General features: G+C 65.2%; 1 protein-coding gene across 1 annotated transcript in view; it reads left to right on the top strand.

The window, feature by feature from the left end:
* ZFPM1 (zinc finger protein, FOG family member 1) overlaps window positions 1-20844 on the top strand; it is a 64859-nt gene that overhangs the window by 11774 nt on the left and 32241 nt on the right. Inside the window, exons 2-3 of the mRNA XM_053906747.1 lie at window positions 15185-15301; window positions 17621-17743. Coding sequence (XP_053762722.1) covers window positions 15185-15301; window positions 17621-17743 — 240 coding nt within the window. The remainder of the gene's footprint in view (window positions 1-15184; window positions 15302-17620; window positions 17744-20844) is intronic.

The raw sequence follows: 20844 nt of genomic DNA on the forward strand, positions 1-20844 counted from the left end.
GCGATAGGCGTGTGTGCCGGAGGAACCCTATCACCTTATCTATCTGCCTGCTCTCTCTGAGCCTGGCTGTTGTTCCCTTATCTCACCCACCAAAATGCCAGGAACAAAAGCGCGTGCACATTCACACTCCCACCGCGAGCCCACCGCCCCGCAGTTCCTGGCGCCCCGAAAAAAGGATGCCACTAGATCTGCTGGGGGGTTCGGGGCCTCTTAAAATCATCGGGGTCCTCGTCGTTAGTTTGCAGAGGAAGCCAAAACTTAGCCCTCCCTGAGAAGAAGCAGCTGAAAAGAAGAAGTTTCCCCCTATAAGCCCTCCCTGGAGGAAGGGAACCCAGCCTTGGGATGAGGGGCCAGGTCCCAGCTGTGTGGCTGCGTCCTGGCCACGTGACCCTGGGTCGGTCTCTTTCCCCCTCTGAGTCATTCATAATGGGCGGGGTAGGGGGGAGTTTGAGGATTTAACGGAGCTTTAGAGGAAAAGGAAGAGCTGGTACTATATAACCAAAGGCCTCCCCATGTGGCAAGTGGCCATTTTGTGTCCCAGACTTGGGTCTGGGGCAGGTCATCCAGAGCTTGGCACCCCCAGAACCTGCTCCCTCAGAGGCCAGAGCCCGGTCCCCCCCCCCCCCCCCCAGCGCCCAGCGTCCCGCCCAACCCCCTCCAGCACCCCTAGCCCGAGCCCCCCAGAGCCCAGCGTCTTCCAAGCACCCAGGCCAGCCCCCTTCCCCGAGCTCCCCTGGCCCCCTGGCTCCCAGAGCCCAGCGTCCCACCCCCGCACCCCGCTGACCCCCACCCTCCCCCAGCTCCCCCATCCCCCAGCCCAGAGCTCCCCTAGCTCCGCCCCCCCAGCCCAGGGTCCCCCCCCCCCCAGGCTCTCCTAGTCCCGCCCCCCAGAGCCCAGCGTACCCCTAGGCCATAACCCCACTCAACTCCTCCCCAGGCCCCGCCCCCGCGGCCTGGGAACCAAGGATCTGTGTTCCTGCAGCCAATGGGAGCGAAGATGCAAATGAGCGTTTGTGAGGCCTGGGGATTGGCTGAGCTCCACGCGTGAGGCGGGGCCACCTCAGAGGGGGCGTGGCTCCTCGAGGAGGAGCCCTTAATTTATGGAGTGGGGGATACTGTCTTGCCCGGACCTTGACCCCCTGATGGAAATCCCCCCAGCTCTGGAAGGGCCAGCCTTTCCGGGGCCTTGCTAGTGGGGCCATCCGTCTGCCCAGGCGCTTGGGGATAGACAGTTTGGCCCTTGGATGACTTCCTGCTGACCCTCAGGGCCCAGATCCCCACAGCCCCAATTAAGGGACCAGGACTTGGGCGTTCCCAAGATCACTCCGCCAACTCTGACTCCCAGATGGGAACACTGAGTTCAAAAATGGGGCAGGGCAGCTCCAGGCCGGCCAGCTCCGCCTGCCTGTGTCTGGGGCACCTCCAGACTCTGTGAATGCTGTCCCCCACCCCCCCACCCCCATCTCTGCCTTCCCCTCCGCTATGATTCTTACCCAGGACCTCACACTGCCAGGCTCGCGGCAGCACCAGGCTGCGACGGGGCCGTGGTACCATTTTAATGAGTGACAGTCCCAACCCATTTGCCAAACCTGCTTTCCTATCAGTCGAATGGGAGGGTCTGATCTGCCTGCCTCTCAGGGCAGTCTCTGTGTCCTCTGACAAGGACCATCTGCTTCCTAGGCCTCAGTTTCCCCATCCAGACAATGAGGGCTGAGACAAGACTTTCTCAGGGGGTTCTTTAGCTTATCTGTGGTTGTAGTTTATTCTAGAAACTTGGGGTCTTTCAGATTTTCCATCTTCAGAAATTTACATGACAGGAGCCGATGTCTGCAGGAAGTGCTCAAGAAACTTTGGGTGTTCTCACTGTGTTCAGAGTCACTCTGCACCCCATAGTTTGTCTTGTCGGTAAGACGGGGCCTGCATAGGCCCAGCTGGCCTAGAGCCTGGCTGGAGCCGCCTCCCCCCCCCCCCCCCCCCATTTCCACAGCACCTGCAGGACTCCGTGACCTGAAACCCCAGTCACAGGCGTGGGTGTTTTTCAAAAATGCATAAGTGGAAAATAGCAGAGGGGCAAGGAGGGAACAGGTTTGGGCTGAGATCTAAGGAGAGGAAACAGGGAGGGGGCTGACGGACCAAAACCAGGCTGTTGCCCTGTGACCTCAGCCAAGCCCCTTCACCCCCTTTAAGACAGGTGACACAGCCTCCCAGGGCAGGAGTCAGAGGGACTCAGCACTCAAGGGTGAAAAGGCAGTGCATAGGAACCATCGCCCCAGAGGGGCACCCCGGCACCCACCGCAGACTCTCCACAAGGGGCCCCCATTCTGTAGCAGCTCTGTCTCCCCCAGGACAGTGCAGGGCATACAGCAGGTGCTCGATCAACTCTCTCAATTGATTTCAACCTCCCCGTGCCCTACCCCCCAGCCCCGGCCCAGGAAAGCAAAGCAAAACCAACGGCAAAAGGAAAGGAAGAGGAGTCAGTGCCTCCAAGTGACCACTGTCGTGTACAGAGCCCCAAAGCCCAGGGAGTAGGGGTCATAACCAGCAGACAATGAGGACCCGTCCCTGCAGCAGGGCCGAGGCTTGCTTCGTTGGGGGCTGACTGCGGGGGAACAGGGACAGCAGGCTGACTTCTGGACATCCTTGTGCGTTCAGGCCTCCAAACTTGTCTGAGTCCCTGGTGTTTTGGGGATTTTGTCGGGGATCCCCATGACCCTCACAGGGGCTCGGTCCCTGCCCCAGACTGGTGAGCCCCAGACTGGTGGGGGAATAGAGAAGGAATACCAGGAATGAAGGCTAAGGACGGAGGGTCCCCCTGTAGCTGGGGGACTGGGGTCCTGGCAGGCAAGGTGGCCGTTCTGAAGCCGACTTTAAGGAGGGACAGATGGTGGTAAGTGTTGAAAAGAGCATTCCAGGGAGAGGAACGGCAGAGGCAAAAGTCACGAGCAGGGAACGAGCTACCGTGGTGGGGAGGAGAAGTGACCGCCCCCACCGTGCGTTGCACAGGGCTCAGTTCAGATGCCAGTGCCGCCCCCAGGACACGCAGCGCCTTCCTGTGTGCCCTTAGCAGCCACATCGCGGGCAGGCCCCGAATGTGGGGTAGGACACGGGAACGCACAGCCCCTCCCCTCCCTTCTCCTCCTCAGGGACCAGACTTTTCCTCTCCACTTACTCTATCCTGACCCTCAGGTCAGCAGCTAGACAGCCATCATCACCATGGTTCACCTTAGAGAGGTCAAGGCCACGGGCTTTGGAGCCACACAGCCTGGGTGCAGATCCCAGCCCCACTACTCACTGGGTCCTTCTGGGCCAGTCACATAAGACCCTCAGGCCTCGGCCCTTCTGTGAGAGACCAACAGGGCCGAGCCCTGACAGGCAGCGAAGGTTGGCCAGGACCATTCATGGGACAGGTCAGTGTGTCTGGCCTCCCTCCTAGCCTCAGCACGGCCCCCAGCACCCCCACCCTGTCCATCCATGCAGGACCAGGCCCCTGCAGGCCCCAGCCTTAGTCTCCACGGCCAGCAAGTGGAGCAGAAAGTCGCGTGTCTGTGGAGGGCTGTGCACACATGCGTCTGTATCCCCTAGGATGATGGGAACAGACACTTATGTGGCGCCTGCTGGATGCCCCACAGCACTGGACAGCAGACTTTTTATTTTTTTGTACTGTAGTGAATGATCCCAATAGAAACTGTACCCATTGAGTACTAACCCCCCATGCTGTCCCCCCATCTCCTTCCTGGGCCCCTGGCAGCCTCCGTTCTACTCTGTCTAGAAATTTGAGGCTGATTTTCAGCCTCCAGTTTTCAGTTGAGGAAAGAAGCTTAGGGTGGGTGGAGGGTTTGAGCTGCAATGTGCCTTACTCCAGCTTCCTGGACTCTTCAGCTCTCTCTGGCCCCCGTGGGGACGAGGTGCCCCCTGGGCGGGGAGGTTCGGGCTCAACCCTGCAGAGCCGCTGACTTCCTGTGGGACCGGGAAGCCCCCTCCACTCTCTTGGTGCCTCGGTTTCCCCATCTGTGCAGTGGGGACAGAGTAGATTTGCTGCTTGGGACCTGGCCACACCCAACAGGGAAAAAGCCTAGCCCAGAGGCCCTGGCTTCTTCCACCCTGCGTGGCATCCCCCAGGGGCAGGAGACACAGCCTGGGGTGCTGGGCTCACAAGTCTGGACGCTAGTCTCCCAGGCCTGGGTGTGCATTCTGCTCCTCGCCCAGAAAGAGCATCAGGACAGCCTGGCCCGGAAGAGGGGCCCCGGTGCCACGGTGTGAATGAAATCCTGAACCCAGGGCCCCGAGCCGGCTCTGGGGAGTCCCCACCTCTCAGGGATGCAGTGGCCATCCCGCGGGCCGGTGCAGGAGGGCGAGCCAGCCCCCTAGGTGAGGGGGGTGGTGTGGGGCCTAGCAGGCCGTCGCTCCCCCCGCTCCCCCCGCCCCCCCATGGCAGGGCCCTGTCACACTGGAGCCCCGTCCCCTTCCAGGAAGCAATCTGCCTCCATCCATCTGACGCGTGGGCCCGGCGACGGCTCCATTAGCCCGGCCCCCGCTCCCATCCATCAGCCCTTATCGGCCCATCTGCAGAATCACTGCGGAGCCGGCCTGGGCGCCCGTTTTCTCGGGCCCTACTTCCCTGTCTCCGCCCCCGGGGCGGCCTTCCCGCCCGCCTCCCCCGGGTGCGCCGCGGTCTCTGCCCCGGCCACGTGGTGCGCGCCCCGCCCAGCAGTGTCAGTGATCGGCTCTGGCTGCGGCAATCTCGGGTAATCTATCAGCGGCTATCGGGCCCATCGGAGGGCCGGGAGCGGCCAGGCCCAGAGATGGCGCCAACCCCCAGCGTCGATAAAGTCTCCGGGTTCAGCAGTGATGAATGCTGAGTGAGCGCAGGCCGCGGATAGGATGTGGACTTGGCAGCCCGCAGCTCCGGCTGAAACCAATCTGTCCCTATCAGCCGGGCCGGGCTTTCCCAGGCCCGCTCCCCTTCTCTCTGCCTTGCCTGGCCCGGCCCCTGCCCCTGGGGACTCGGGCGGGGGCGGGGGGCCAGCCCACCGGCCCTGGGGAGAGACCGAGACGGGGGAGGGTCCCGAGTGAGGCCCAGGAGATGGCATGGAGCTGGGGGCTGCCCGGAGGCGGTGGCTGGCCCGGTCTCCCGCAGCCCCAGGTCCCCCTTGCTCCCCACGGCGTGAATCAGAGCCGTCTGCCTCTTACCCACCCGTCCTTACCCCACCAAACGCCCCCGATTCTTTACAAGCATAGCTTAAATAGCGCCTCCTCTGGGAAGTCCTCGCCGACCACCCACCCCCAGGCCTGTCGTCCTTGCCCCTCTCCGTCCCGCAGCCGCCCTTGCCCATCGTGGTACCTGAGGTGTGTGTCCCACCCTGGTGCGCCCGCTTGCTCACGGGTGCCCCGCTGGTGGAGGAAATCAGGGCGCTCCTGCGGACGAGCCCCTCCCCGCCCACCCGCAGGGCAGCGCTGCCAGGTTGGTGGATCAGTGCCCATTTGCCGGATGCGAACACCGAGTCCCAGGCAGATGCCCCGGGCCCAGAGCCACATGCCCCCGAGCCACTGAGGCCTCCCATCTGCCTTGCTCTGAACGGCCACACGAGCAGCGCCCAGAGGCCGTGATGGGGCTGGGTGGGGGCTGGCGTGGCTGTCCTCTGCCTCAGTTTCCTCATCTGTACAGTGGAGCCGGTTTCTCTACGGGCTGGTGCTGATGAGGGTCCCGGTAGAGCTTCGTAAGCTGCCGAGGGCTGTGAACCCGTGTCTCGCGGATCAGAGCCAGAGAGAACCATAGCTCCTGAAGGGACAGGGCCCCATTTCACACCCCTGCTGGTGTCCCTTCCTCACAGTGGGGAGGCAGATGGCCACCCCCGGGCAGAGAGGGCCTTCTGGCCGGACCCCCAGAGTGAAAAGCTGGCGGAGCCTGGGTCCTGGCCTTGGGGAACAGACAGGGGCCAGACAGAGGTCACACAGCAACCAAGGAGCAGACGGGGTAGGAATACAAAGGTCTTCTCTGAGCCACAGCGCTACAGAGCCAGGAAGAGGAACAGTGGCCTGGTGAGGGGAGAGACAAGGTCTCAGGCCCCAGGGCCACATAGACCTGGCTCGGGACCCCCAAGGGGATGGCGGGTGAGGCGTCCAGGGGAAGCAGGAAACACCGTGTGTAGGGCAGGGCCCAGGAAGGGGGGCAGGCGGGCCACCTGGCCACCCTCCTAGCTGTGAGACCTTGGGCACGTCGTCACCTCTCTGTGCCTGTTCCCCGTCTGTAATGGAGCAGCCTTGAAGTCCCCTGTGGTCAGGTCCCCACAACCACGCCTGTTTCTCGTGCCCTGAGAGGCCTCTCAGGGCATGTGTTCCAGGGTGCCAGGCTTACCCTGGGCCCCCACTGGGCGTGGCTGTGGGACCGGGGCAGTTAAGCCCCCCAAGTTCCGCCTGTCGGTTATGGGGCTGGCCACGGGAGGAAGTGGCAGTGGCTGGGGCCGGGATATACAGGACCCCTCCGGCGTCAGCACCCTGTCCCCTGCCTGGAGTCCCCACACCCACCCAGGCCCTAGGGACCTGAGGCAGGGCCGGCCCAGCCTATATTCTGCCTGTGGGGACAAGTGGCATGCCCCGGTCCCCCAACCCCAATAAGAGGACTCAGACTCCAAGGCTCCCCTCTGCCCAAGCCCTCCGCCTCCCCCGGCCCACAGTCACCAGTACTCACTGAGCACTTACTGTGTGCCAGGCACTGCCCCAGAGCAGGGGTGCTGCTGGGCACAGCCAGTGAACCCGCTAATCAAGTGAGTACCCTGTGAGCCCGTGGGCAGGGCTGAGGTCAGCAGGGCCACCGCCAGGAGCCAGACAGGTGCTGGCATGGGTTGTAGCCCCAGTAATGGTTTGGTTTTCACAGAGAGAGAGAGAGCGAGAGCGAGAGCCAGCCCGGGAGGCATATGAGCAGAGGAGGGCAGGTGTTGGACGTAAGCGTGACTCGGGAGATGGGTGTGACCTTGGAGTCCACACTGAAGGCCCCAAGGAAGGACCCAGGGAAGGATGAGGCCTGGAGGAGAGGGCAGTCACTGGGTAAGGGGCGCGTGAGGCCCCAGAGGTGGTCCTCCTGCCCCTGGGCCTAGGACACTGTTGGTTATGGGGACACAGGGACAGGATGGCCACATGAGCATCCTTGCTGGCCCTGACCCCCTTCTCCCACCTGCCATCTGCCAAGGAGTACCTGACAGTGAGTTCTGGCCATTGCCAGGCCGCCCGTGAGGGAGGAACGGGTGTGGGGAGAAGGGCCCGGGGAGGCTGGGAAGGGAGCCCTGAGCCACACGCGGTGGGTTGGCTGGGGATGAGGGCGGAAAGGTGGCGGGTACCATAAAGACCCCCAGACCCTGACTGCCCCTGGGAGCTTGCGGGGAGAAGCAGGTGAGGATCCCCTTGCTGGCGGCTGCTTTTCTGCACGAGATCTGGCCACGGGGGCCCTGGCTTTTACTTGGGTTACGCAGGACCGTTCCAGCCATCTTTCAGTAAACATTCCTTTGAAAGCTGAATTGCCCTTGAAAGGATGAATCTTGATGTATGTGAATTATTTCTCAGTAAAGTTTCAGGGTGTTAAAAGCTCAGATCCCAGTAGCTCTGGTCCGTCAGTCTGGCCTCTGTTCCCAGAGCGTGCAGGGCCCTGCCTGGCACTCTCCTGACACGGCAAGGTTTCTCTTCATGCCGAGGGCGTCTCCTTGCCCTGAGACAGCCCAGGGTGCGTCCGGGCTCCTCCAGCCTGGCCTACCTTGGACAGCACCAGTGTCCCCACCCAGCCCCCATGCGTGACCCCGGTGCTTGCGGGCCGGGCTGGGAGGCGGCATGGGTGGGGGTATGGTTCACCCCCCAGGCAGCAAAGCAGCTGAATTGACAGTCACTTATACACAGGATGACAGGGAGGGCCTGTCCCCCATCCCCCGCTAAGGTGTGTGGGTGGCAAGGCCCAAGAAGCAGACAGTCTAAGATCCAGATGTCTGGAAGAGGAGTAGTGAGCCTCCCGTTTGCAGGGTGCATGCAAGCACCATCAGACGGACGCTTGGTGGGGAAGCGGAGTCAGGCTGCGCAGCCCCATCTCCCCTGCTGCAGGCGGCCCACTCAGGGAGTCGGGGGGCAGAACCAGCGTCGGGGGGGCGGCCACGGGCGCAGAGGGTTCGGATGCCTGTTCTCCCCGCTGTGGGCCAGGGCACCCGCTCGAATAAGCCAAGATTATCTCGCCAACATCCTCTTGTGGTCGCCCCAGCTGTCAGCGGGCTGACCCTGGGTCGAAGAAGCCGCTGACGGGTCACAGCGGGGGCCTACGGCCCCTCCCAGCCTGAACCCCTCGTGGCCCCTGGGCCTGCCCGGCCTGCCCGGCCTGCGTGGGAAGAGCTGGGGCTGAGGGCTGAGGAGGCCTTGACCGGGCGGAGGGGCAGCAGGGGCGTGCAGACGTGGGCTGGCGGCGGGTGTGGACTGGGGGCGAGGTGGACCCGCGGGGAGAGCCAGTCTCCACGCAGTGTGTGCGCCGGGCCCCCCCAGAACTCCATGTCCCTCCCGGGGAGCCCCCTCCCCTTCGGGGCTGTGAGCTCCTAGGAGGCAGTGGGCCGGGAACCGCCTCTGTCCTAGACGTCAGAGAAGCTGACGGTCTCCAGTGAATGAACTGCTTTCCCCAAGCCTTGGCAGTGTTCGCTGGGGGCCTAGAAGCCTGCCCCTTGACCCCCACTGTGCTCACCCATCTCCCTCTGTGGCCCCGCCACCCATCAGCCGTGCGAGCCCGGCCTCACAGGCCCTGGACTGTCCGGGGCTGCTCTGTGCTGTGGGGACACCCTTGCCCTTCGGCAGCGCCCGTGCATGGGGCTCCCCTCTGCTCCTCCGGGGCGTGCCCCCCTCCGAGCCCTGTTCAGCACCCCCTCCTTCCAACTTGCTTCTCTCTACCCACCTGGGCCTGGGAATTGGCTCAGCTGCTTGTCAGCATTGTGTGTAAAGGCACGAGTCACTGGGCCCCGAGGGGCTGCAGGTGGGGGGGGTGCAGCCAACAGGCCAGAGCAGCCACGGCCCCTGTGTCCTGGGCCTCACTGGCCTCCTCCATCAGTCACCAGCTGGATTAGACACCCTCCTTGCTGGGAGGGGACTGCGAGCATCCAGTCCTGCTTGCCAGGGCCGGGGAGGGAGTACTTCCCTGGCTTCAGACCCAACCCCGGCTGCCTGGGGGACCCGGGCCCCTGGGACCGCCGGCCACGGCTCCCAGTCGCCCAGAGCTCCCACAGCAAGGCCCCCAGAGGGGAACGGCGCTGTCCCCTCCGTGGCCTGAGCCACCCCACTGCCCCCCGGTGGGAAAGTCTGAATCTGTTGCTATTTTCTCTCTGTTATCGGGGCCTTATCTGGCCACCGTGTGCCACCCAGAGGTCAGGGTCCCTCTCCGGGCAGCACCGCGCCCCCGCCCGCCCAGCGCCCCGTGCCTCGGGCCTGCCCACCAGCTGCCCAGGGCTGGCGAGACGGGAGGCCAGGCCTTCTGCCGACCTGGGGGGAGGTCCTTCCCTCCTGCCCGCACTGTCCCCCCGCCAGGCCCCAGCTCTGTCCACCAGTCCCCCTCCCCCCAGAGGGCAGGTGTGGCGCCCCCTGGAGAGTTGAAACAAATAACAAGACTTGTAATAATAACCTGTCTGTGCTCAGCACCCACTGGCACCACCTTGCTGAACCCTGACCCCAGCCGGTGACGTGACATCCCTTCTTTCCATGCGGAAACCAGGCTCGAGGAGGTGTGGCCTGCACCAGGCCACCAGCCTCAGACTCCTGCTGTGCCTCCTGCCAGGGATGCTTTTCCCTGGCCCAGCTGCAGGCAGTCCCGTCCCCTTCCAGAGCGCCACTCACTGGTCGCCTCCTCCAGGAAGCCTTCCCTGACTGGCACCTGCACCTCTCCTTCGGGGCGATGGCCGCTTGCATTTTTCACTTTGCTTTCTCGGGGGTGGGGTGTCTGGGTTGCCGTGGGGTCTCCAGGGGCCTGGTGTGGAGCCTGGCAGTCAGCGAACCCAGGTTTGACAGGTTAATGACCGAGTCAATGAGTAAGCGAGGCCATGGGAGGCGAGGGCCGCCAGCACTCCAGCTGTGCCTGCTGCCCTCTCTGGGAGGCTGGACACGGGGGCAGGGGAGGGGGAGGGCCACGTGGCCCGGCAGTGTCCACCCCGCCCCCGGGCCCGGAGGCCTGCCTTCAGGCAGGAGGGGCTCCTGGGCAGGTGTCCCACCTCTGTTTTATCCTCTGTAAACGGAATATAAGAAGGACCCACGTAATGGGCAGGCCCACGTGGTGGGGCCTCAGGTAAACACTCGCACCCGTAGTCAGGCCCCGAGTCAGGGGAGGGGCTCGTGGGGACTCCGCCCCTGTTCTTTCACATGTTTCCAGCGGTCTCGGGGTGCAGGCACAATCACCCCCGTTTGATATGGGTGCAGTCTGCAGGGACCAGCAGGGACTTTGCCTAGGACCTCCGGACTCCCCATCCAGTGCTCCGTGACACCGTCACCTGCACCCCGCCTGGCAGGTCCACCTGGGGGCCAGAGTCCGGGGGGGTTTTGTCCCCTTCATGCACATGAGCTCTGGCTTTCTTAGAGGTGGTCATTCAAAAGGCCCTCCCCCCCCCCCCCCCCGCATCAGCTGCCTCGCCATCAAAGCCAGGAGGGGCTGTTAATCGTGCAGCTCGGGGACTCGGAAGGGAGAGGGGGACCATCCCTCTGCACCAAGCCTGTCTCCGTAATTCAGTCTTAAAGCATGAAAAAAGGGAGTTGATGAAATTCTGCTATCAGTGCCGAGCCAATATGCAAAATATCTCACCCCAATCAAATAGCTATTACGTTTGCACTTCCATTCCGGCGTCCGGTTTAATGAGCAGGAGCCGAATCGGCGCGGGGTGTCTGCTCGCCGTGATAACCGAGGGGCTCCGGGCCGCGGGGGCGGCGCTGGGACCGCCCTCGTCACCCGCGGACGCCCCCGGACAGGTGTGCGGCCTTGGGCGCCAGCCTCCCCGCCCTGCCGGGCCCTGCGGCCAGTGTCACCCTCCATCCTGGTCTCTGGACCCGGGGACAGTGGAGGCAGGTGCGGGGCCGCCCTGGTGCAGGGGAGGCCTGTGCCTGAGCCAGCGTCTGCAAGGGTGGCGTGTTTGGGGAGGGTCCTGTCCTGCCTGTCCCCACCACTGCTTCCTCGGGGCTGGCGGGGCATGGGCAAGTCGGTTCACCTTGCTGGACCTCAGCTTATTCATCTGCAAAGTGGGCGTGACCTCTGGGCAGTGTCAAGAGGGTCCGAGGAGGAGACCCGCCCATCCTGACTGCCCCACACCCCACGCCACCCCCCTCCCCCCGTCCCAGGCCCTGCTGTGCAGCCAGCGATGGTGACCGATGACGGTGACGGCCTACACTTGGCGCGTGCTTACTCCGTGCCAGGCCCCGAGCTGAGCTCAGCGTGGATGAGCACCGCACTTCATGTGGCGTAGGAGCTGTGCTGGTTTCCCCAACCACAGACAGGTACAGCTACTTGCCTGAGGTCCACACAGCACGGACACCTGCCCTGCCTTGCCGTGGACAGGCCTGGCCTGCCTGCTGGGGCCTCCGGCCAGAGAGTGTCCCCCAGGGGCCAGGCGGGGGCCATCCCTAGCGCAGGGCACCCGGGGAGGAAGCCGTGCCTCCCTGAGGTCTGGCCGGTGGAGGAAACTTCCTTCCCAAGCCCCCGGGGCAGCGGGACCCGGGATCCCCCCGTATGACCCCAGGGCTGTCCCCGGGGGCGAGATGGCACGCTCCCGGGGTGCCGAAGCAGGCACACGGCAGCCTTTCCCAACACGCGTCCCGTCTGCGGGCTCGGAGCGATCTGCTGGCTGGCGGTCGTCGCCCGCATTATCAGAGCGGCTTTAATTGTGCCGGAACTGAATTAGCGGCGTTGGAATAAATTGGCGCAGCCCGGCAGCCTCTTTCTTTACGCTCATCGTCACGCCTTTGTGCGACGGGAGCCTTTGTTCTCCCATAAACGGACCCGCCGCGAGCTTGGAGCCTCCCTGGGTGGCTGAGGCCCACCTGAGCGAGCCAGAGCGTGGGGAGTCGGGGCTGCTGTCCCGGGGTCGGGCAGGTGTGGGGAGGCATGTGCCAGCTCTGCCCTGGCATCGGCCCCAGGGCTCTGGTCCCTGCCATCCTTGAGAGCAGCAGGTGGCTTCATACCCACTCACTGGAGCAGGCAACCGAGGCCCCGAAGTGCGATGGCCATTGAGCAGGAGGGAGCGCAGCTGGGGGGCCTCCCCTGACGGCTCTAGGTGAGCCCAGAGGGCACCTGCGCTTCTCAAAAGGGTCCGGCAAAGGGTGGGCCCCAGAGGCCTTGGCGCTGCCCGCTGAGGCTGGGATGGCCGCGGTGACCGGCAGTACCTGCCCGGGGCCAAGCCCACGGGCAGGGAGGTGGAGGGACTAGAGGCCAGCCTCCACCGCAGCCTCTGTTTTCCTGCCCGGACGCCAAGGGAGCCCACGGCAGGCCAGGCCTCCCACCTGTCCCGGGGCACGTTGGGCCACTCTGGGCTGTGCCCCGTCCACCTCAGAGCCTCCCCTGCCCACGTGGGTGCATTGACACGGGAGCGCAAGGCCTGGCCTGGGGCTGGTTCTGTGTGGTCTGAGCCTGGCCATGGCGTACTGAGCCCCTGCCTGCCTCCTGTAATCACAGCGCTAATGAGTCTGGGCGAGGAGGCTGGGACTCCGATCCCGAGCTAGAATCCAGGGAGCTGCAGGTGGGAAACCCCCTGCCTGGGACTCTCTAAGGCTCCCCAGTGCCTCTGGGATTAGCATCCACTCCTACCCTGGCCTCTCTCCAGCCTCCAAGCTCTTCCTCCTTTCCCACACCCAGCTCTGTCCGGTCCCCCAGCTGTCTGTCCAGTCCCCAGTCCCTCTGTCCAGTCCCCCAGCTGTATGTCCAGCCCCCAGGCCTTCTGTCCAGTCCCCCAGGCCCTTTGTCCAGTCCCCAGGCCCTCTATCCAGTCCCCAGGCCCTCTGTCCAGTCCCCCAGCTCTGTCCAGTCCCCGGGCCCTCTGTCCAGCCCCCCAGCTGTTTGTCCAGTCCCCAGGCCCTCTTTCCAGTCCCCAGGCCCTCTGTCCAGTCCCCCAGCTGTATGTCTAGCCTCCAGGCCCTCTGTCCAGTCCCCAGGCCCTCTATCCAGTCCCCAGGCCCTCTGTCCAGTCCCCCAGCTGTATGTCTAGCCTCCAGGCCCTCTGTCCAGTCCCCAGGCCCTCTGTCCAGCCCCCCAGCTGTCTGTCCCCTCTGAGATCTGCTGGCAGGAGCCTCCCCTGTTGTCGCTCTCTCTTTCTCTTTCACTTGCCTCCCTCCCTCCCTCACGGCATCTATCATTTGCTGTTGTTTTCTGTTTGGGGCCCAGTGGGGCCGGAAGTCCCCTGCAGAGTCCGGGTGTGCCCGGCACCGCGGCCTCCTAGAGCGGTGTCTGCCCCACCTGTCGCCACACCAGGAACACTTAGCGTTCGTCAGTGTGGCGGGCCACCATCTGCCTGTGACCGGGGAGGTGAGCTGAAACGCAGACAGGACACCAGCTTGCCCACCTCCCTGCTCCATGGAAATTGCCAGATCGGGAAAGTCAGCCCGGAACCTCGGTCACAGTGCTGCTCGTTCTATCGTGGCCTCGCGCGTCTCCGCTGCCAGGAGCCAGCTCCTGTGGCCCCTGGTGGACGCTGGTGACAGGTTTCACCCCGGGGATAATATGGCAAAGGCGGGGAGTGAGTGAGGGCAGCAGGAAGAACACTAGGGCTTTGGTGAGAAGCCCCTGAAATGGCAAATTTTGGTCTCTGTTTTTCTGGGGAGAAGGCACTGCCTTTCACCACATCCCCACGGGGGCCATGATGTACAAAAGGTCAGGAACCACCGGCCACAGAGGCACAGATCCCAGGCGAATCTCCATCTGCTGCTGCTTGCTTGCCTCCAGGGACGGGGAGCTCAGCCTCTGAGAGGTGGACGCTCCGTTCCACATGCCTCAGGTGCCTTCTGCCTCCAATGCCAGCAAAAGCAAGCCCCATTCTGCCCCCATCGTGCGCTCCCATCACATGGATTTGCGGCTGTCTTCGTGGCTTCCAGATGTTTCTTCCTGCTCGGTTTCCTCTTCCTCAGCGGCAAGAGGGCCCAGAAGGGCATCCCCTCCATCCATCCTGAGTAGGAGGAGCAGGGGGTCTGTGAGTCAGGCCCCTCCTCCACGTCACACCCGGAGGACGGGCGTCATCTCTACGGTGACGGACGGGGTGGGGGGGCGGGGCAGGAGGCAGCTCAGCCCCAGCACCTGTCTCCAGCCCTCGGGGCCCAGGCTGAGTCAGCCGGAAGGGGCCTGGGGAGACGGGGAGCGGAATAAGGATGGACACCTGTTCCCAATTGTCCCTCCGCCCGCCCCTCTGGACCCACTAGTCTGACCTCAGGGACACGGTTGCTGCCCTGACTGGGGGCACCTTGGCGGCTCTGGCTTCCCCACTCTCCTGGGAGGTCTCTGGGCTGTGGGCCCACCTTGTCGTCTGTAAGGGGGGCTCTGTGGGACCCCCCCTGCAGGAGCCTCCCGGGGAAGGTGGGATTGGAGTCAGGTGCCCCAGGCCTGCGGCTCTCCGCCCCCAAAGGCTGCACACACCTGTGCCCCCACCTGTGCCCCCTCAACCACTTATTCGCTCAGAAAGGTTTTCTGAGCACTTGCGTGCGCCGGACGCGGGGTCCACCCTCAAGCTCCCGAACCTCGGTACCTGAGTGTGGGGGGCTTCTCGCAGGAGGTGTCCTGGGCCCAGGAGAGGGTGACCCTCTCGTCTCAGGGGCCCTGAACCCCCAGAAGAGTGTACCTATGGGTCGGGCGAGGGCTGTGCTTCATGCAACCCCCAAAGGGCCCCCCCCCGGGCCAGAGGGGGCACCGCTGCTGCTCCCACAGCGTGAAACAGAGTGCAGGGGAGAGCACGCCGCCCCCAGTGCTGGGGAGACCAAGGAGGGGCTGGGACCACCGTCCTGGCGAGAGGGGCCCGTGGGCAGGCCGCGGTTGACGGGACGGCCGGGACGACCCCAGGTGCTGGGTCACTGACGCAAGGGTGAAGTGTGCCAAGTCTTGGGGGCGCCCCCCACGGCCCCCCACGGCCTCTGACCCTGCGGGGCGGCCGAGCCGGTGCCGGGAAGGGGTCGGGACGCCCCACGGAGCCTTACGGATTCCCTTCGGGCTGTTGTGCAGGTTCCCTCGGAGACGTGGAGACCGCAGAAGAGGACGCCGGCCTCCCGGAGCAGGAGGCTGGAGCCGTGGGGCCCGAGGCCGCGGGAGAGCCCGAGCCCCTGAGCCCTGCCAGTGCAGGTGAGTCGCGGTGGGCCCGCCACGGGCCCGAGTCTGACCCCTGTGTCGCACCGCCCCCCCTCCGCGTCCTTGCCTGTGACTTCACGGAGCCAAGTCCTTCTGGGACTCAGTTTCCTCACCCATGAAGTGGGTGTTAAGCTTGGCGGTGTCTGTGGGCCGACTGCTCCGCAGTTTCCCACCAGGGCGATGATGCCCCGGGGACACACGCCACTGGGCACGGGTCCAGCCCCTTCTGGTACCGATGGGGAGACGGAGGCCCCGCTGGGAGGTCTAGCCCAGGTCAGGGGCCACTGAGTGACCTTGAGAAAGCCGTGCCCTCTCCAGCCTCACTTTGCCCTCTGTGGAACGGGGACGGTGAGTCCTTACCTGGCTGTGCCAACGGCCTCAGCACACATGGTCTCAGTACGTAGCAGGCTGTAAGGTAAGGTACGGTACCCCATTTTACACCCGAGGGAATGAGCCCAGAGAGGTTAAGAGGCTTGCCCCTGGACACACAGCCTGTAAGCACCCAGGCAGCGATCTGACCCCAGGTCTGGATTCAGGTTGATTCCCCTTCGTGCCCAATGCCTGCACACACACCACCCCACCCCACCCCACCCCCGCCCACCCCAGGCACCTGGAACCTTTCTTTGGACCCTCCTGGTGGCAGTTTCGTGGGCCAGAGGTAGTGCTGGGGGTGAGGTGCCTGGGCATGTGCTAACCACCAGGAGGCCGGCTCTGGCCTCAGGGCGAGGGCGGCTTCCCTAGCGAGCTGTACGCCCCCCCCCCCCTCCAGGGGGAGGGGGCTCGCTGAGGCCCTGGGGGCGGCCTGCTTTCCTGAGGAGAACACTCAGGTTGCGAGACTAGTGGGGGTGTGGTCTGGTGCACCTCTCCCCGCCCCCACCCTGCTGCCCGTGGCCCGTGATCTTATCCCCATTCAGCACCTCGATGCCCTTGCACACGGAGGATGCGCAGAGAAGGCCGTCCCCGGGCGGCAGCACCTGCCCGTGCAAAGGCCCTGAGGTGGAATATGGCGAGTGGACAGCGGCCTTCTGCTGGGTGGGGGTGGGGCCGGGGCACAGAGACCCCAGGCAGAGCGCGGGGACCCCCCCCCACCCCCAGCATCTCCCAGTCTCAGAGCATCAGAGCATCATCGTCCCCCTTGGGATGGCCACAGGCCAGGAGTCCAACAAGCCTCGTGCTCTGAGACCTGGTGGCCCCTCGGTCCCTCTCCCCAGTGGCAGGCCCCTCAGGAGTGGCCCCTCGGCCCACCCAGAGACAGTGGCCGGGGTGCCGGGGTCAGGGGCCCGGCCTCGGTGCTGGTTCGTGTTCATTATTACTATCTCTGCCACCATCGTCCGCATCATGTCTGTCCCCGGGGCCCGTGCTCCTGCCCTGCCTGAGCCTCGGTTGCTGGGTCTGGGCGGCCGAGCCTGTGGCAGTGCGCCCGGGGCCCCCTTATCGCCACGGCCATCACCACCGCTGTGAGGTGCTGTGTGCTAATGGGGGCGCCCCGATCTACCAAAGGCCAAGTGGCTGTTACTGGTGGACTTTGACCCGGTGGCTTTCCAGGGGAGCCGGGCCCCTTATCTGATCTGCTGGCTGGGGCTGCACGGGGTGGGTGGGGGCGGGGCCGGGGAAAGAGCTGGAAAAAACAGCCGGGGTTGCACCTGGCACAGGCCGCGGTGATAACGCAGCGATGGGCGAGATAAGGCGGCTGGGAGCGAGCTCTGCCTCTCGGGCGGGCCCAGCGCGGCTCCCGCGCGATGGCTGGGGCTCGAATGCCAGCCACGTTGATTTATAGCCAAAAATAATAGGACTTTTATACTGTGTGATTGATTTATTTGATGTTAATCACAGCCCTTATCTTGGGTATTAATAATCTGCCGGGCGTGTGACGTCACCAAGGGGGGGCTTTTATGGGAGCTCATCGATTGGGGGCTGCGTGGTTATCAGGCTCAGCAGGGAAGGCAAATATGCCCTTTGGGCTGGACCCGGGTGCCGGGCCCGGCTGGAGGGGCCCCCAGCTGCCGGCGGAGGAGACCAGGGAGCCTGCACGGCCGCCCGCTGGCCTGGGTGTGCCCGTGAGTCCACCCTGCCCTCTAATTATCAGCGGCCCCTGGAAGAGCAATTGTTGCTGCAATTATGGGGGGATGAGGGGCTCTGAAGGCCAAGGAGAAAACTGAGGTGTCTGTGCCCCCATGAGCGCAAGCCCGGTGTGGAGGGACCTCGGGCGCGTGCTCACCGCCTGGGTCTCGGTGTCCCTCCTGGCCACGGTGGGGAGGTGGGCGACGCGGTGCCCGGAGATGGCGGGGCCTGACCGTGTTTTCCTGTCCGCAGACGCCAATCCCCCGCCCCCACCATCGCCACCACCCGCCACATCCCCAGGAGGCCCCGAGATGGAGGGGCAGGAGCCAGAGGCCAGGCTGGAGGAGGAGTCGGGCAGCTCCTGGAGCGGGCCAGGTAACCACACCCATGGCCGGGGGCTGCTGTCCTGCCAGCGGGGGTGGGACGGCCGAGGAGGTTGGTGGCGACCCTCCGGGCCGGGGCCCGTGCCCGTTCCGAAGTCCAGGCAGCCTGTGGGGCCGGCGATAGCGTGGGAGGAGGCCACCAAGCCCTGCCGATGCCCAGAGCTAAAGCCCTTGCCCACGCGCTCTGAGGGCTCCCAGGAGGCAGTGTGCCTGGCTGGGGGAGAGGAGAAGGTGGTGAGGCCAGCGAGAGGCATCGCAGGGACTGGGAGCCACGGAGGTGGATGCCTCTGCGTCCCAGCTGGGCTGGGGGTTCGGGCCTGTGCAGGGTGGGAGAGGGCCCATCCCCCTGCCCGAATTCTGACTTTGGAGGTCCTACCAGATGGTTCTCCCTGTACTCCTAGCAGTGCAGGGAGAGCTGGGCGTGTCTGCTGTTTCTGTTTGTTCCGGGGAACGCAGGGGGGCGGGGGCGGGGTCGTGGGGCCGCGTGTCTGTGCGTCGGCGAGGGTTGGCAGGCGCGGTCTCGGTGAGGGGACGCCGTGCACTTGGGCCGGGCGTGCGTGGATGCAGGAAGCATTCATTGAGCGCTTGCTGAGTACCCGTCTTCTAGCTGTGAGCAAACAGTCCTCAGGGAGGGTGCACGAGCAGCCCGAGGAGGCTGTGGCCGGTGGAGAGGAAGCACCCAAGTGGGGTAGGGACAGGCTCTGCCAGGGCAGAAGGGACCCGAATCCCTCCTCTGAGGGCCCTCGGGGGCCCAGATAGGAAGGGTGTCAGAGATGGTCTCCCTCCAGGCTCAGGTTGAAAGTCCATGTGGACCTCTTGGGGGGCAGGGGAGGGGGTGTCCCCAAGCCTCGGGAGAAGAGAGCCGTGATTGACTAGTGATGTCTGCCACCGGCTCCGGCGTAGATGTGGGGACACGTATGCCCCCCGGTTCGCCTCGTGATTTAACACAGCCCGTCCCACACAGGGACAGTGTGGGCAGTCTGAGGCTGTGGGAAGGACGGGGTGGCCTGGCGGTCGCAGCAAGATGGCAACCCCACGTTTTCCGTGCCCTCTCATTCTCTGTCCTTTCCACCTGGATGGGCCACCGTGTTGCCCAGGAGTGGAGCACCCTGGGTAGGACGGTGCTGGGGGTCCCCTCTGCTGCCCCCAGCTCAGCAACACTGCCGCCGTTCAAAACAGACTTGGCCGCCACCCCCCCTCTTGGGGACCTGTTGACGGCAGAGGAGGGGCCCCGGGTGCCCTGGCAGAAATGTGCCCGCGGTGTGGCCTGTTCCCATCAAGGAGCACCTGGCAAGGGACAGGCCACAGGGCCACGTGTCCTTGAGGTCCTCATGGCCCTCAGAGCTGAGCCGGACGCCTGTCTGCTGGGTGCTGGGGTCCACATGGGGGCCTTTCCGCACACAGGATGGTGCTGCGCGGTCTGGGCGGGGACCCCGTGGTCAGACCGCGCTACCTGCCTCAGTTTCCCCAGCTGCAGATGAGGTCACAACAAGGCGCCCACAGCAGCCAGGTCAGCACTGCCCCAGGCCCCATGGACCTCACGTTCCAGTCTTTAGGAGGAAACTTCCTGCTGCAGGGGCGGGGGAGGGGGGGGAGTGGGGACCACCCATGTGCCTGAGGGACCTGGACCGGCCACTGGATAGAGTGGCCCTGGGGAGGAAGAGCCCCAGGCAGCGTCACCCAGGCTCTGAGGCGGGCACGGGGGTAGCCCCCCCAGTTTATGCAGGAGGCTCGGGCGCAGAGTGACAGAGGGACTTGTCCAGGGTCACCCAGCTGGAAAGTGGCAGAGCAGGGTCCAGACCGATCCCCGGCTCCAGAGCCGGGGCCGCGAGTGTGTGACTGCCCCGGTGGGGCCCCATCCCCCCGTCGGTGCAATCATCATCCGCATTTCATAGACGGAGGAACAGAGCCTCCTGGAGATGGGAAGCTGACCCCGGGGCACCGGCCGGCCCGAGGGTGGCCGTGGTTAGGGCTGGAGCGCCTCGGGGGGCTTCCTGTGCTATGTGCGTCCCTGGGGCCGGGGGCTCCCCGTCCGTCGCCGCAGATAGCAATTTCTGTGCAGTGGGCAGCGATGGGCCGATAAGCGGCCGCCGGCCAACCGCCGTGGTGCCTGCCCCCTATCAGACCCCGGGCAGGCCGCACTTATCGCCCGCCAGGGAAGCCAGAGAGGCCCAGTGGGCCCTTATCTGAGAGGGGCCGCCCGTGCCAGCGATGGGGCAGCAGGGCTTTGCCAGGGCCTGACCAGGCCGGCGTCCCTGAGGGCAGTGCCCAGGGTGGGGGTGTGCGGCCGTGGCCCCTGCCCACGAGTCCCACGCGCCCCTCCCCCCTCGCCTTGTCTGCCCCCTTCTTGCCACTCTGCCCATCCCGGGTGAGCGTCTACCCGCCCCTGTGTCTCTGAGTCTGTCCCCAAGCCTGGAAAATAGCCCTGGCTGTACTGCCTGGCTTGGGGATACCAGCTACCTTTCCCCTCCGGATGAAGGTGACCAGCTTGGACCACACGTGCACCTTGCACCGTCTGGCTCTGGGGAAGGGCCTGGCCCCGAGCCTCAGTTTCCCATCTGGCCGGCGTGAGGCACAGAGCTCCGTGCACACCGGTCGCCTTCCTGGCTGCCATCTGCCAGCGAGGGCCAGGGCTCGTGGGTCTCCCAGGCACCTCCCCCCCGGGTCAGACCCGTGATCAGGGAGCCCAGGAGCCGGTGACAACAGCCAACAGCCCGGCGGAGAGACGGGGCCTCGGTGCCTCTCTGCAGCTGCACAGCGGGCACAGGGGGGCCGCTCTGCCCCGGGGGCAAGGCCGCGAGCCGGCCACGAGCACTCCCGGGCGGCACCCCCGGGCAGCGGGCAGGAGGGCCTCGGCACACTCTGCAGACACGAGCGAGGTCGCGGATGTGCGAGGGCTTCGTGGACGCCGGAGTGCGCATCCGGGACCCGTGAGGGGCCCGGTGCCGCCCCCGCCCGACACCCGGTGGCCCCAGAGCTCCACAACCAGGCTGGGGAGGTCCTCGGGGATGCGTTTCCACTTTGAGAAGTTGTGAGCTCCGTCAGCGGCCTCAGCTGTTGCGGGTCAGGCGGGAGCACGGCCAGTGGCGCGGA

This window comes from Panthera pardus, unplaced genomic scaffold (genome assembly GCF_024362965.1).
Source record: "Panthera pardus isolate Hobbes unplaced genomic scaffold, ASM2436296v1 HiC_scaffold_19, whole genome shotgun sequence".
In the NCBI taxonomy this organism is placed as follows: Eukaryota; Metazoa; Chordata; class Mammalia; order Carnivora; family Felidae; genus Panthera; species Panthera pardus.